Source organism: Pteronotus mesoamericanus, unplaced genomic scaffold (genome assembly GCF_021234165.1).
Source record: "Pteronotus mesoamericanus isolate MK-2021 breed Mesoamerican mustached bat unplaced genomic scaffold, CSHL_Meso_final contig_73, whole genome shotgun sequence".
In the NCBI taxonomy this organism is placed as follows: Eukaryota; Metazoa; Chordata; class Mammalia; order Chiroptera; family Mormoopidae; genus Pteronotus; species Pteronotus mesoamericanus.
Genome location: NW_026555245.1, coordinates 30,092,209 through 30,107,825, shown reverse-complemented (window position 1 = coordinate 30,107,825; position 15,617 = coordinate 30,092,209). Strand labels below are relative to the sequence as shown.

Genomic DNA, 15,617 nt, shown 5'->3' with positions numbered 1-15,617 from the left:
CTTCCTTCTTTCAAGTGAAACTTCTCCACTTCCTTGAGCTCTTTTTTCTTTGAACTAGCTTTGAGTCTTTTTTCTTCATGGTTGTTGGCTTCTAGTTGCATTTCCAATCGTTGATTGTCTTAGAACAGCATGCCTAGAATTTCAGATAGTCAAGGTGGTTGATCTGACGAGACAAGAGTGAGGGCCAGTTCCTTCCTATAAAAAAATAAATCATTGCCATCCACCATTCGCTCTTTTGTCATTTATTCAGTCTGTCAGTCAGCACAGTCTTACTGAAGATTTCCAGTAAGGCACAGATCTGCCTATGAAGAGACTTGACAGATAGCTTTCTGACATTGCCCCAGCTTTGCTAGGAGCTGTGATACAATGCTGCCTTCAAGGAGTTTACATTTTGATGGGGAGATGAATTATGTGTTTGGAAAAAACCAATTAAAAGAAACTTAGGACAGACTATCACACTCTCCTATTTAGATATTATACATCTATTAATACAGCTCAGGGTTAATATCCTATTACGTATATAAGTTCACATTTAAATAATTTACAACTTTCTACTGCCATGTTGCTAAGTCACATCTTTTTTTTATTCTGTTGTTAGTTGGACTTTTGATCCAAATTCAGGAACTTATAATTAAAGCAGGATAAAAATGATGTTACTTAGCAATGTGGTAGTAAAAATTTGTGAATAATTTAAAATTTATAATTTATCCTCACTCATAGATCATCTTTAAGAACATGAACTGTATGGTTTCATGTGTCTAGAACCTGATACACTGCCTGTAACATGGTGTTTCCTAAACGTTTATGAGTGAAAATTAAGCTTTAGTTTACGAAATTTAACTGATCCATTTAGTACATTATCCTTTTAAATTATGGTCCATTCCCAGCTTAATTTTTTCTGCAGAGTTGATTGGCTTGTTTTTTCCATCTAATCCCAGTTTCTGATAAAAATGTAAAAGTGAACAGGGTAAAGGGAAATACTTGGCATGAAGCTGTTTAAGTAGTTATAAACCCATCTATTTCGATGGACCTGTCCCTCGCCATCTTGCACCATGGGCTGGGAGAACACTTGCTCTCTGTCATGCACACAGGCTCTGTGTATTCCATTTCCCGAACTGCCAAAGCTGCCAGTGCGGCTGGTGTGGAGAACTCCTGAGAGTGCCTGCTGATGGCTGCGACCGCTCTCCTGTGAGGGCCAGCTCCTTTCAATAAAAATAAATCATGGTTTATTTTTAGCAAAGGTAGATACATTACAAATCAGGTCAAGATCATAAATGTATATATAAAGTTATACGTTTGGAGGCAATTCAGGAATATAGAATTACAACTGTTTTAGATTCAAAGCTTAAAATAACATTGAAGTGTGTTATATATAGAGGAAATAAGGCAACATTAGAAAAATTGTAACATTTAAGAAATAACTTCTTCAAAGTAGTGAGGATTTACAAGAGTTCTAAAATGTCTAAAATCACATTGGAAACACATGGGGTAGTGATGTATTCTGACTTCTTCACTTAGAAAGGACTAAATATTATACTGTTTGTTCTTGCATATTTTTCAGAACTATTTTAAGTTATGTGTAGTATAAAAGGATGCTCAGAGGGTGCTTCCTTAAATTAATATTTCAATATTCCCTTCATGAATTTGAACTTAAATTGTTCAAATATATATGACTTAACTTTCCCCAATTATTAAAAATAGTGTATGATCATTTTTGAAATATGAAAAAACAACATAGACAAGCACAAAGAATATAAAAATCATCCAAGCCCTACAGACAATATGAAGATTCATAGTTTTGATTGAGTATGTCTTTGTAATAAGTCTAAGCATAGGTTATTTAGGGGCACGTTATCTAGTTTGTAAATTCAAGAGTATCTCATTAAATAGAAGAATTATGTCATTTGCTGGGGCTTGCCCTTTGGCCTTTTTCAGCTTTTTAGATCTTACCCTCTGAAGGAACAGGATGAGAACGGCGAGAAAATGTTGAATTCCTTTCCTTGGGTTCTGACAGCACTAGTGACAGACCTGGGTTGAAATTGACAGTCAGAGGTATGTGGGGAGTGCCTGTTAATTCCTGGGCTGCTCTTGCTCTCTGTGTGGCAACGGCAGCACCTCTCCTCTCTAACCAGTGGCTGTGAGAATGGCTATTTGAAGGAATTGCCCATTGGGCAGAATTTGGTCTGGTGAACAGTTTTCTTTAGAGAGAAAGACAAGCTGATCATACGGTCAATGATATTAAGCAGTAGATTTCCTAGGAATCTGGTGGTGGTATACACTGGAGTCTTGTGTTCATAACTCCAGTGGACACCATTCAGATTGCAGATTATAGAAATGATGCCTCTCGTAGGATAACATTGACCTATATCCAGTTACTCTTTCTCTTTTGTTAAGGAGAGATTTTTAACTTTGATGAAAGAGCTTGAGGGATATTGTCTTTTTGTTAATTTTTGAAATTTTACTTCATTTTTTTCTTTTCCAACTGGGCTGGCTTTTCATCATGCAGAAACATAGCACATTGTGTTGAATTTACTAGAGAAATTAAATTTGAATTGATTCTGCTGGTTATGATTTCAGTAAGAGAAAAAGTATAAATAAAGATAGCCATAAGCTTTTCATTTAAAAACAATTCTATGTTGTGACTAAAAATTAGAGCAGTATAAAAACACAAACATAAAAAGACAAATAACCTAATTAACAAATGGCCAAATAACCTGAGTAGACATTTCTCCAAAGGAGATACAAAAATAGCCATTAAGTACCTAAACAGAAGCTCAATATCATTAGTCAATAGACAAATGCAAGGCAAAACCACAATGAGATACCATTGCATCAGTAAGATGGATAATAATGAGCATTGGCCTAGATGTGGAGAAATGGGAACTCTCGTATGTTCCTGGTAGGATTGTAAATCACACAGCCACTTTGAACAATGGTCTGGCAATTTTTCAAAATGTCAGACATAGAGTTACCATTTGACTCAGCAATTCCACTCTTAGGTATATGCCCAAGAAAAATGAAATATATTTCCATACAAGAACTTGTACATTAATGTTAATAGAAGCATTATTCATAATAGCCAAAAAGTGGAACTAATCCATATATGCATCAAGTAATGAAAAGATAAACCAAATGTGTTATAGTCATATAATAAAATAGTATTTGGCAATAAAATAAAGTACCGATACATGCAACAACATGAATGAATCTTGAAAACATTACGCTAAGTGAAAAAAACAGGTATAGGCAAATCTGTAGATACAAAAAGTAGATTAGTAGTTGCCTACAACTATGGGGAATGACTGCTAATGGATGAATACAGGGTTTCCTTTTGGGTGACAAAATATTTTAAAAATTAGATTGTAGTGATAGTTGTACAGTGCTATGAGTATGAACATATTAAAAACTATTGATTGTATATGTTACATGAGCAAATTGTGTCTTCTCTGAATTATATCTCAATAAAGCTTTTTAGAAACTTAAAAAAAGTTAGAACAGTAAAAACGGGAAAATACAGACATTTTCCAGCACACTAGTACCTGTAATTGAAATACGATGCGTCGTTTTCATTAGCATCTATCAACCAAATAGTATTTTCACTAGCTAAAAATGCATTTCTTCTAACATCTCAGTATAACATCTTTGTTATGCTCAGGAGTGAAACAGACAAGATAATTCTCTGCAAGGTTTGCTAAAAATGTAATGAAATCCCAATAAAAACCATGATAGGACTTTTTTTTTGGTAATTTCATAACAACTTATTCTAAAATTCATAACTAAGAGTGAAGGTAAAATAATATCAGTCCTCTCCACCCCTAAAAAGACATTGAATAAAGTAGACCCACCCAACCACTCTTATAAGAAGAGCCTTGATTTTCCTCTAACCTGACGTATAAAATTTAGGAAACTTGATCTCTTCAGGATAAGATGATTGTTGAATGTAAAATATTAGAGGGTACTGGGAAGTTTGAAAGGTGGAATATAATCAGACTCCACTTAATTGAGGGATTATATATTTTAGAATTAAAAAATAAAGCTTCTCTAAATGGATAGTCAATAAGCTTTCTTTATGGGATGAATACTCTTAAGGTGAATGGAAGCAGAAGGAGATTGGATTTTGTTACAATACAAGGTGAGCTTATTCTTAAACTCTGGAAGTTTCCTTCTTTTGAATGGCTCTGTGTCAATAAAGTGGCTTAAGATTCTGTAAACCAGATTGGTGTGGAGCTCCTCCCTGTCACTTCAGCACAGAGGTATGTACAGGGGGGCAAAAGTAGGTTTACAGTTGTGAGAGAAACACAGTTAGTAAAGCTATTGTAATAACTAAAACCTACATGTCTTTTTTTCACATGAGCAACTGTAAATCTACCTTTGCCCTGCTTCGTATATAATGGAAATGAAGCAGTTTATTACAACTAAGATACCTTACAAAATACACGCCTTTGCCTCGACTGATGTAGCTTAGTGGGTTGGGCATCCTCTCCCAAAGCAAAAGGTCCTGGTTAGAGGTTAGATTTCCGGTCAGGGCACATACCTGGGTTGTGGGCCAGGTCCCCCGTTGTGGGTATGTGAGAGGCAACCGATTGATATTTCACACATCCATGTTTCTCTTTCACCCTTACCCTCTCTAAAAAATAAATAAAATCTTAAAAAAACAGAACAAAAACAAAATACATACCCTTTTATTGAGGAATTCTTAGGAAATAATCAGGCATAAGTGCATAAAAGAGTTTATTACAGTATTATTTGTAGTCACAAAACATTGGGTACAGCCTTTGTGCCCCCAAATGAGGATTGGGTAATAAGCTTTGTTACTTCCATTGAGTAGAATGTTGTGCAGACAGTAACTACAATAAAGCAACTCTGTTGAGAAGATTCAGGATAAACTAAGGTTATAATGAAGGAAACCAGAATATGTCACCCCAAAATATGCCTCTTTGACATAAAAATTATTTTAAGTTGAAGGCAATTGAGAAGCAATAAAAGGCAGAGAAAGCTCTCCGTTTCTGTATAAAGGCAGGAAATAAATTCTTTTAATGGAAATAGACACCTATCAGCCCATTGAATCTGCAAACAAACCTTATTAAAATAATCCTTAGTTTCCTAGCTACTTCTTCACCATTCACTACCCCTAGTCCAACTCCTTGTCTTGCCAATTATTCACAAATTTATTGTTTCTTTGTCAAAAAGGTATAAAAGCTCTCTGCTCTGTTGACTTCTTTGGGTCTTCATTTGCTTGTGAAGGCTCCCATGCACATGTTAAAATTCAATACAACTTATATGGTTTTCTCGTTAATATATGTTTGTCACTTTACTTTCCAGACCTTGCCAGGGACCCTGAGAGGGTCAAGGAAAACTATTTTCTCTTCTACTTAATATTTCATTTTAATAAAATAAAAAGATATGTATAGATTTACTTGGGAAATGATCTGGAAGGATATATGCAAGATACAATGCTGTCTTGGGGTGGAGAGCCATGGGGAGTGATTTCAGTTAATTTCTTTTTTGTGTGTGTACTAGAGTAAAAGAAAAATAAGTTTATTTTATTGGGGCTGTATTTTAGGAATGTTCACCATGTAACTGAGGAGACTTTTGTTGCTTGGTTTTCCAAATTGGTAAGAAATGAAGGTGAGGTGTACCAAATAATTAAGGACTTGTGGATTTAAATTTATGTGGCCTTTTCCTGTAAGACAAGGAAATAAAAACCCCACTCTGTCTTTTTTATCAACAGGCCTTTTCGTGCAGATATGGCGACAAGCAGCCGTCACTTGGCATCACTTGATACAAAACAGGCCTCTGGACAGCACAGATCATCTAATGTGAGCAGGTCAGAAAGGGTGTGGGAGCCTTCCTGGGGAGGCCAGTTTAACCCTTTGGTGAACTGTGATGTGGATGTTAGAACAGGGCTCTGTGTTTTATGGATTGGTGGGAAGGGGAGAGGCCCAGGCAGGTCGAGTGCCCATTTTCCATATCAGGAAAGGTTGAGGACGCAGTGAATAGGTTTCACTGTTAAATGAAAGCAGAAACAAAACTAAAGTCACCTTTTGGGGCACAGCTCCTTTTGCGTCCTTTTTATCTTAAAAATTTTTAACCATTACTTTTTAAATAAAATAATATAACCACATTGCCAAGCATTGGGGAAAATGGAGGAAAGGAGAAACGTAAACTGTAATTATGTCCACTTCAACACAGATCGTTAGAATTTTGGTATATTTCATTCCAGTCTTTTTCCTAGGCATGTGTTTCTTGAGATGGATATAACCATAGAGTTTTCAGTTGATATTGTATCATTATTATTATTTTTTACTTATCGTCTTCTTATAATCTTGACTCTTGACTTAAACATTAATTTAAAAATTTCATTGTAGAAAATTCAAGAAATACAGAAAAATCACATAATAAAATATGTATTACTATCACCGTAACTATTGTAACTATTTTTTAGGTATATATATATTTTTTTTTCCCTTTCATATATAGAGATATTAATTTTTTTGCTTAACTCAGATCATAATAAATACAATATTTAGTAAACTGCTTTTTAAAACTTACTAAATCATGAGATTTTTTTCTTTCCATTAGTTTTTTTTTAAAGATTTTATTTATTTTCAGAGAGAGGAAGGGATGGAGAAGAGACGAAGAGAAACATCAATGTGTGGTTGCCTCTTGTGTGCCCTCTCGTGGGGATCTGGCCCGCAACGCAGGCACGTGCCCAGACTGGGAATTGAACTGGTGACCCTTTGGTTCGCAGGCTGGCACTTAATCCACTGAGCCACACCAGCCGGGGTCCATTAGTATGTTTTTTATAATAACACATTTAATTGCTACATACTGCTCCTCTCCTGTCTATTCTGGAATTAACCAGTTGTTTCCTTTTAAACATGTAGGCTATTCCTTTATCTGTTATTAAGGCAACTCTGTTAAAGCTATTTTTTAGTACCATGAGAAAGTGCTTTTCATCTATCCTACAGGTTTATTAAGCTTTAAATTATACAGGAGATCTTCAGCATTTTTGATTTTTGCATTTGAAATTTTAGCTATGTATGGGTGTGTTCATAATACTCATGGACTTGGCAGTTCGTTGATGTAAGAAAGGAGTGCAATAATTTGCAAACTGAGGAATGGAGGTGAACGTGAAAATAACTTCTAAGGATCTGAAAGCACTTATTTTCCACATTACTATTTTATTCCATATGTCCCTGTTCGTGGAATTCTGAGGATTCTTCAGAATTATGTGTCCCTCTTTCAGAGTTATGCTCTAACTTATCAACAGTTTCCTAGATAACTACTACATCAACATTTGTATCACAAAGTTTGAAAGCTGTAATAAAATAGGTAAAAACTTACTGAAAGCAGTGATAAAGAGAACTGCGAACTGGATATGTAGACTGGGAATCTTAAGCATATATGTAGTTTTTCAAGTCATGAACTGCAAATGCTATTTCCAATAGAGGGCGAAACAACTGAGAAGAGAATGGAGCAAGGAACTCTGGGAATAGTCCCTGAAGGGATGGGTGAGAGAAGGAGAGTTTCAGCAAGCACGGCCGAGATGTGTGTGAGAGAAGAAGGATCCATGAGACGGTGGTTGCAGGGTGCGCAAGGGGCTTAGGGGAGGGGGAGAATTCTAGAATTTGGTCAATAGAGCCCGTTGTTGCAGAGGTCTGCATGTGTATAGGTTGAAAAGTATCCTGCATATGCAGTTAGGAATCTGAGACCTTTAGTTTGGAGGGTTTCAAACTAAAGCAAGTTGGGCCAGGAGCCAGGTTGTGGGGGTTGAAGAGGAATGGGAGGTGGGGAAGTAAGGAAAGAGTGTCAACTCCTTTTTGAAGCTCTTGCCTATGAAGAAAAAGAGTGGCAGGAGTTGTGTGTTAAGAGAGAAAACAACAGTGAAAGACAGTTACCTTTTTTTGCTGGTATAACATTAAGTAGAAATAAATAAGATTTGTGTGTGTTTCTGAGTTGAGAAGGGATCAGAGAAGAAGAGGTTAAAGAAATATAAAGGAAGGTCTCGTCAAGATGGCAACAGAGGTGAACACTGTGCTCACATTCTCCCACAACCACATCAGAATTACAAGTTATAGAACCGGCACCCTGGAGAAGCACCTGAAGAGTAGCCAAACGGAATTCACATACCATATTTTACCGTGTATAATGTGCACCCATGTTTTTGGTCCAAACTTTCAGGAAAAAAAGCTTTTGTTTTAATTTTTTAATTCAATTATTTATTTATTTATATTTAGATACTTGTTTTTTGTATTATAAAGGAGTTTTAGCATTTATTTTTGAACATATTATATAAGAAATTTTATGTAACATAATTACAAAACACAAGAACAGATGCAAGGTACAAGAACTTTTATATACTGGTAACAAATTTATGATACACATCACAAAAGGCTGGGAACTCTTTGTGACTGCCAACATCAGAAGTGTCATCTTCAATTTATACATTACCAAGGTCTTCTGAAGAGTCACTTTCCTCATCCTGGTAAATATCATTGTCTTCGGTTCCATCCATAGCATTGCTGATGCCGCATTTTTTAAATGATTTCACAACCACTTCCTTCTTGATACCATTCTACGATTTTAGGATCCAGTCTCAAACCTGGATGATGGATGTTTTCTTAATTCTGCCTGTAGCTGTTAAATCATTACCAGCTGACTGCATCCGCTATGTTCACTCTGTCTTCTTTGGTGCTTTAAAGGGTTTGCTTACTGACACACATCGAGAGACTGCAGTTGGCTGGTTAGCCCACCAGGTATCACGGCAAGTTGGGTTTTCAAGTCTGCTGTGATTGCTTTTGCACTTTGTGTAACATGGGCTTTGAAGTGACCAAAACCAAGCAAAACTGTTTTTTTAAGTAATCCTCCAGGCCTCCTGACCAGGCTTTGTTAAACCAGATTTTCATGCCTTCTTCACTCATCGATCCTTTTTCATGCATGTGGACAATAACGCCACTTGGAATCTTTTCTTTTGGAAACGTTTTTCTTTTAAAGGTAATCATAGGTGGTAGCTTTGTCCCATCTGCACAGCAGGCTAGAACAACAGTTAAATGCGTTTTCTCATGACCACTAGTTTTAACAGCCATGGGCTTTGCTCCTTTGACATCCACAGTTCCATTGGATGGCACATCAAATGTGAGGGGGTCCTCATCCATATTGGTGATTTGGGACAGCTCAAAATTGTAAATGAGTCAAAGATTGATAACATAAGAGTGAAATTCCAAAACTTGATTCTCATAGGCTGATGGAAGTTTTTGGGCAGGTTTTGCTCATGTCCTCATACTCAAACCTTCTCTCTTCATAAAGTTAAAGTACCATTTAGGTGTCCCTGAGAAATCATCAATGTTTTTTATGCGTGCAATCCTTTTACCTTCTTCTTGTGTCATCTTGGTTGAAATAGAGATCCCAGCCTGACACTGCTCCACAGTCTACGTCTTCTCCTCCTGCTCCACCTCCAGCCACTTGGGAGGTTCCCCTCGCATTGCCTCCTCTGCCTTGGCATTTAAGAAGCTTTTCTTCCTGTTGCCCCATAATCTAATGACACCCTTGTGGGAGGAGGTCCCAAGTGCCTCTTGGCAGCTCTGCTGCCATGCTTTTTAGCACATTTAATATCTTTTGGTGTAAAACTTGCAGTGTATGAAAACCATTTTAACATTTTCCAAGGGATTTTCTAGTAATTTCTCTCATCTAAAGTGTATGAAGAGTAATGTTGTTCTGTGATAATTAAGTCAGTATCACCTATCTTATCAAGTGGATAACAACTCTCATCACCTATCTTACCAGGTGGATATAACAATTAGCATCATCTATCTTACCCTGTGGATAACAACATTTCCTTCTTTGGTTCATTTCCTTGAATCGTTGGCCAAAACTGCTTTTGATGCAAGTTTTTTGGGAGTTCAGCAAAACCGATTATCGTATTCCAGGGTATTATTTTGCATACAGACATTGTTATTGCTTTCTAGAGTTACACTTTTAATGTATAAGCATAAATAAAAGAAAGACATTTATATAGATACGGAATCCCATGTATAGCAGCACCCGTGTATATTGCACATCTTTATTTTTCTATCAAAAATTTGGGCAAAAAAGTGCACATTATTCACGGCAAAATACTGTTAATTAAGGATATAAAGAAGAAACCAAGTTGAGATTAGTAGGAGATGTGGATGCAAAAACAGGTTGCTTCTATCCCAAGATGTGGTGGTTAAGAATCAGCAGGGATATCTTGGCAGTGGAGGTTCCCCCTGAATAGTGAGGTGTTTCAGACCCACATTGTGCTCCCCAACCTGGACCACCAGTGCTGGGAAGAGGAGTCACCACAATGTCTCACTGTGAAAATTAGCAGGGATCCTGTCCATCCTGTTAAGAGGAAAGGTGGTTGGAGTCCCAGGCATTACTCTTAAAGGGCCTGTGCATGGATTTACCTGCTGATGGACCCACTCACTCTAGCTCCAGCACTGGCGCAGCAGCTCGAAAAGCACCAAGGACTGAAAAGGCAGCTTTCTCCCAGACAGAAATGTTGGAAAATAGCCAAGGCCATCTTGGGAAAGAAGAACAAAGTCAGAGGTATCATGCTACCTGTTTACAAACTGTACTACAAGGCAATAGTAGTCAAAACAGCATAGTATTGGCATAAAAACAGACATATAGATCAATGGAACAAAATGGAGAATCCAGAAATAAACGCATGCCTTTATGATCAATTAATCTATGACAAAGGAGGGAAGAATATACAATGGGGTAAAGACAGTCTCTTCAAAAAATGGTGTTGGGAAAATTGGACAGATTCGTGCAAAAAAAATGAAATGACTACTTTCTTACACCATATACAAGAATAAACTCAAAATGGATTAAGTACTTAAATATAAGGCCTGAAACCACAAAACTCGTAGAAGAAAACATAGACAATAAACTCTCTGACATTGCTCTTAGTAATATCTTCTTTTTTTTTTTTGATATGTCTCCATGGGCCAGGGAAACAGAAGGGAAAATGAACAAATGGGAATACATCAAACTAAAAAGTGTTTTTTTAGTATATTTTATTGATTATGCTATCACAGTTGTCCCAATTTTTCCCCTTTTGTCCCCTTTGACCCAATATCTCCCTTCACATCATGAATTCTCCGCTCCCCGGCCCCGCGCCGCCCACTTAGTTCTTGTCCATGGATCATACATTTAAGTTCTTTGGCTTCTCCATTTCCTATACTATTCTTAATACTCCCCTGTCTATTTTGTACCTACCAATTATGCTTCTTGATCCATGCACATTTTCCCGTTCTCTTCCTTCCCCCTCCCATCTGATAACCCTCCAAATGATCTCCATATCTGTGATTCTGTTCCTGTTCTACTTGTTTGCTTAGTTTGTTTTTTGTTTTTATTTTTATCTTGTTTTTTTATTGTTCAAATACATTTGTCTCCATTTTCCCGCCACCACTTTCCCCTGCCACACCCACCTCCACATCCCTCCATCTTAGTTTTTTTTTTAGATTCAGTTTTTGATAGTTGTGTATTTGTTGTCCTTTTTAATATTCATAGTTTTAATCTTTTTCTTAAATAAGTCCCTTTAACATTTCATGTAATAATGGCTTGGTGATGATGAATTCCTTTAGCTTTACCTTGTCTGGGAAGCACTTTCTCTGCCCTTCCATTCTAAAGGATAGCTTTGTTGCATAGAATAATCTTGGTTGCAGGTCCTTGCTTTTTATCACTTTGAATGCTTCTTGCTAGTCCCTTCTTGCCTTCTTGCAAAAGAAACTTTTGAGAAAGCAGTTGATAGTCTTATGGGGACTCCTTTATAGGTAACTCTCTGTTTTTCTCTTGGTGTTTTTAAGATTCTCTCTTTATATTTAACCTTTGGCATTATAATTATGATGTGTCTTCGTGTATTCTTCTTTGGGCCCAACCTGTTTGGGACTCTCTGTACTTCCTGGACTTATGTCTATTTCCTTCATCCAATTAGGGAAGTTTTCTTTCATTATTATTTCAAATAAGTTTTCAATTCCTTGGTCTTCCTCTACTCCGTCTGGCATCCCTATGATTCAGATATTGGTACATTTAAAGTTGTCCCAGAGGTTTCTAAGCCTCTCCTTGCTTTTTGAATTCTTGTTTCTTCTTTCTGTTCTGGTTGAATATTTATTTCTTCCTTTTGTTCCAAATCATTGATTTGTCTGCAGTCTTCTTTCCCTTCACTGTTGATTTCCTGTTTATTTTTCTTTATTTCACTTAGTGTATCCTTCATTTCTTCCTTTATTTTGTGGCTGCACTCAATTTTTCTGAGCATCCTGATTACCAGTGTTTTGAACTCTGCATCTGATGGTTGGTTATCTCTGTTTAATTAATTTTTTTTCCTGGTGCTCCATTCTCTTCATTCATTTGGGCCATATTTCTTTGTCTCCTCAATTTGGTGGCCTCCTCATGTTTTTTTATGTGTATTAGGTAGAGCTGCTTTTACTCCCTGTCTTAGTAGCATAGCCTATTTAGAAAAGGTACCTGTAAACTGTGCGGGACGGAGCCTTAAGTAATTGCCAGGGTGGGGCAACTCCCTTCACCACTTTGTGGCTCTGTGTGTGAAGGGAGGATCAAAGAAGGGACACTGCCACTGCCTGGCTTCTGGAGGCCTGCCCAGCACTGGCCCTGTTTCCAGTCACCTCACTCACCTACTATATGCGATTGGCCCCTTGCAACCACTGCCATGGGGTTTGCATATGTTCTAAGCTGTATAGACCTTTAAGCAGTGAAAATCCAGCAGTTTTTTCTGCCACCCCAACCCCTACTGGTCTTTACAGCCAGAGATAATAGAGGTTTATCTTGCTGGTATGAAAGTCTGGGCTGTGCGGTCTGGCCTGGGGCTGGGATTGCTTGCTTCCAAGGTATCCATCCCCACTTTTATCCACAACACATGATATGGGACTGTCAGTTCCACTGCTGCCTCCCTGCACCACCTGTCCGCCCCATCTCTGCGACTCTGCCGCTCCTACCCCCTGGCTGAATGGGGCTTCTTTAAATCCTTGGTTGTCAGGCTTCCATTCAGCTCGATTTTCTGATAGTTTTGGGTGTTGTTTTTGAGATCTGATTGTAATTCTTTTTATGGTTGTGCAAATAGGCAAAGCATGTCTACCTATGCCTCTATCTTGACCGGAAGTCAAACTAAAAAGTTTTTGCACAATAAAAGAAACCTTCAACAACTGGAAAAGACAACCTACTGAATGGGAGAAGATATTCACCATGATATATCCAAGAGGAGTTAATATCCAAAATATATAAGGAACTCATAAACTTAACACCAAAAATACAAACAATCCAATTAAAAAATAGGCAGAGAAACTGAATAGACACTTCTCCAAAGAGGACCTACAGGTGGCTAATAGACATGAAAAGATTCTCAATGTCCTAATCAGCAGAGAAATGCAAATTAAAACCACAATGAGATATCACGTCACACCTGACAGAATGATTATCATCAGTAAATTAACAAAAAAGTGTTGGTGAGGATGTGGAGAAGAGGGAACCCTTTTGATCTGTTGGTAGGAATGCCGATTGGTGCAGCTACTGTAGAAAACAGTATAAAACTTTCTCAAAAATTTAAAAATAGAACTATCATATGACCCAGCAACCCCATTCTGGGTATTTATCCAATGAAATCCAAAACACTAATTCTAAAAGATGTATGCACTCCTGTGTTCACCTCAGCGTTATTTACAATAGCCAAGATGGGGAAGCAGTCCTTTGATACACAATTGGATAAAGAAGTGAGACACATATGAAATGGAATATTACTTGGCCATAAAAGAAATCTTACCATTTTTGACAACATGGATGGACCCAGAAGGAGTTATGCTAAGTGAAATAAGTCAGAGAAAGACGAATACTATATGATTTTGCTTATGTGTGAAATCTAAAAAATTAACAAACAAAACAGAAACAGACTCAAATAAAGAGAACACACTGATGGTTGCCAAATGGGAGGACAGTTGGGGACTGGATGAATAAGATAAAGGGATTAAAAAATACAAATTGGCACTTACAAAATAGTCATGGGGATATAAAGTACAGTATCGGGAATGTAGTCAATGAAATAACTATGTATGGTATCATGTGGATACTAGACTTAAAACTTGATAGGTTATATAAATGTCTAACCACATTATATAAATGTGCTTGTATACCTGAAAGTTATAGATAATATTGAATGTTAACTTTCATTCAATGAAAGATAATTCTATTAAAAAACAAACAGATACGTAAATGAAGAAATGGAGGAAAATGTAAGAAATTATTTAGAGGCATAGATTTCATAACCTTTTTATTTTAAAATAATAAATAATAAAAATTCCTACTCTGCCTTTTAATCAACAGGTCTTTTAGTGCATTTGTAAAAACAAGCAGTTGTAACGGTATGCTGGAACATCCTAAAAGGACATCTCTAAAGTGGAACAAATCTTCAGATTTGGACAAGTATGTGGGTAGTTAGGCTGCATAGAACAAAACAGCATCCTGCCTAATGTATCACTCCTGTGACAACTCATTCCACAGACACCGAGTGTACTTACTCCTCAGCTCAAAGTTGTGAGGCAGTCCAAAGAGTGTTTTGCTCACTATTTTTTTAAATTGCAGATTGATTTTATTTATTTGTTTTTTAAATGTCAAAATCCATTATAAAATACTAAAACATTTAAATCCATTACAAAGTCTCAGCAATTAAAACAACATGACACCAGCACAGAAATAATCAAGTAGATCAATGAAATAAAATGAGCATTCGAGAAACAAATGTATATATCTGTCTAACACTGTAATATAGATTAAATTGATATTTCAGATCAATGGGGAAAATAGGCTTATTCATCAAATAAAGTGCATGGCCCACTATTACTTGAAATAAAACAAATATAGAGCCCCATTTCACACATTATACAAAAAATATTAAGGTGTGTTAAAAATCAATATGTCAAATCTAAGGAGTCTTAGGGAGAAATAAAAAGTAATATTTTTCTTATCCTGAAGTAAAATATTCAAATTCAGAAGCTATAAAGTAAAATATTGACAATATGACTATGTTAAACATTTAGAACTATATTATAATATGCATATAAAAAAAGTTAAAGGACAAATAATAGAATAGGAAAGTATTTGCAACACATCTAAAAGAGGGTTGATAGTTTTTGGTTTTTTCTTAGGGAAAAAATTCTACAAATATTTAGTCAAGAAATGGATAAAGAATACTAAAAAGTCATTTAAAGCTTTTTAAGAATAATAGAAATAGCAAGACATATACAAAAACAGGTTTAGTTTTCTCAAATAATAAAGTAACAATTAAATTTTCTTCATCTTCTTAAAGCAGCCCCTTTAGCATATCTTGCAGTGCTGGTTTGCTTGAGGTGTATTCTTTTAGCTTTCTTTTGTCTGGGAAATTCCTTATTTTGCCTTCCATTTTAATTGAGAGCCTTACTGGGTAGAGCAGTCTTGGATTCAGGCCTTTGCTTTTCATGACTTCTGCCATTCCCTTCTGACTTGTAGTGTTTTCTGGTGAGAAATTAGCTGTACCGGGGCTCCCTTATATGTTACTACCTCTTTCTCCATTGCTGCCTTTAGGATTCTCTGTTTGTCTTTGG

At 36.5% G+C, this 15,617-nt stretch overlaps 1 protein-coding gene across 1 annotated transcript in view; it reads left to right on the top strand.

Moving 5' to 3' along the window:
• The window catches only part of TTC39B (tetratricopeptide repeat domain 39B), a 134,407-nt gene that overhangs the window by 60,694 nt on the left and 58,096 nt on the right, over positions 1-15,617 (top strand). The window contains 1 exon segment of the mRNA XM_054583176.1: positions 5,732-5,827. Within this exon segment, the coding sequence (XP_054439151.1) occupies positions 5,732-5,827 (96 nt within the window).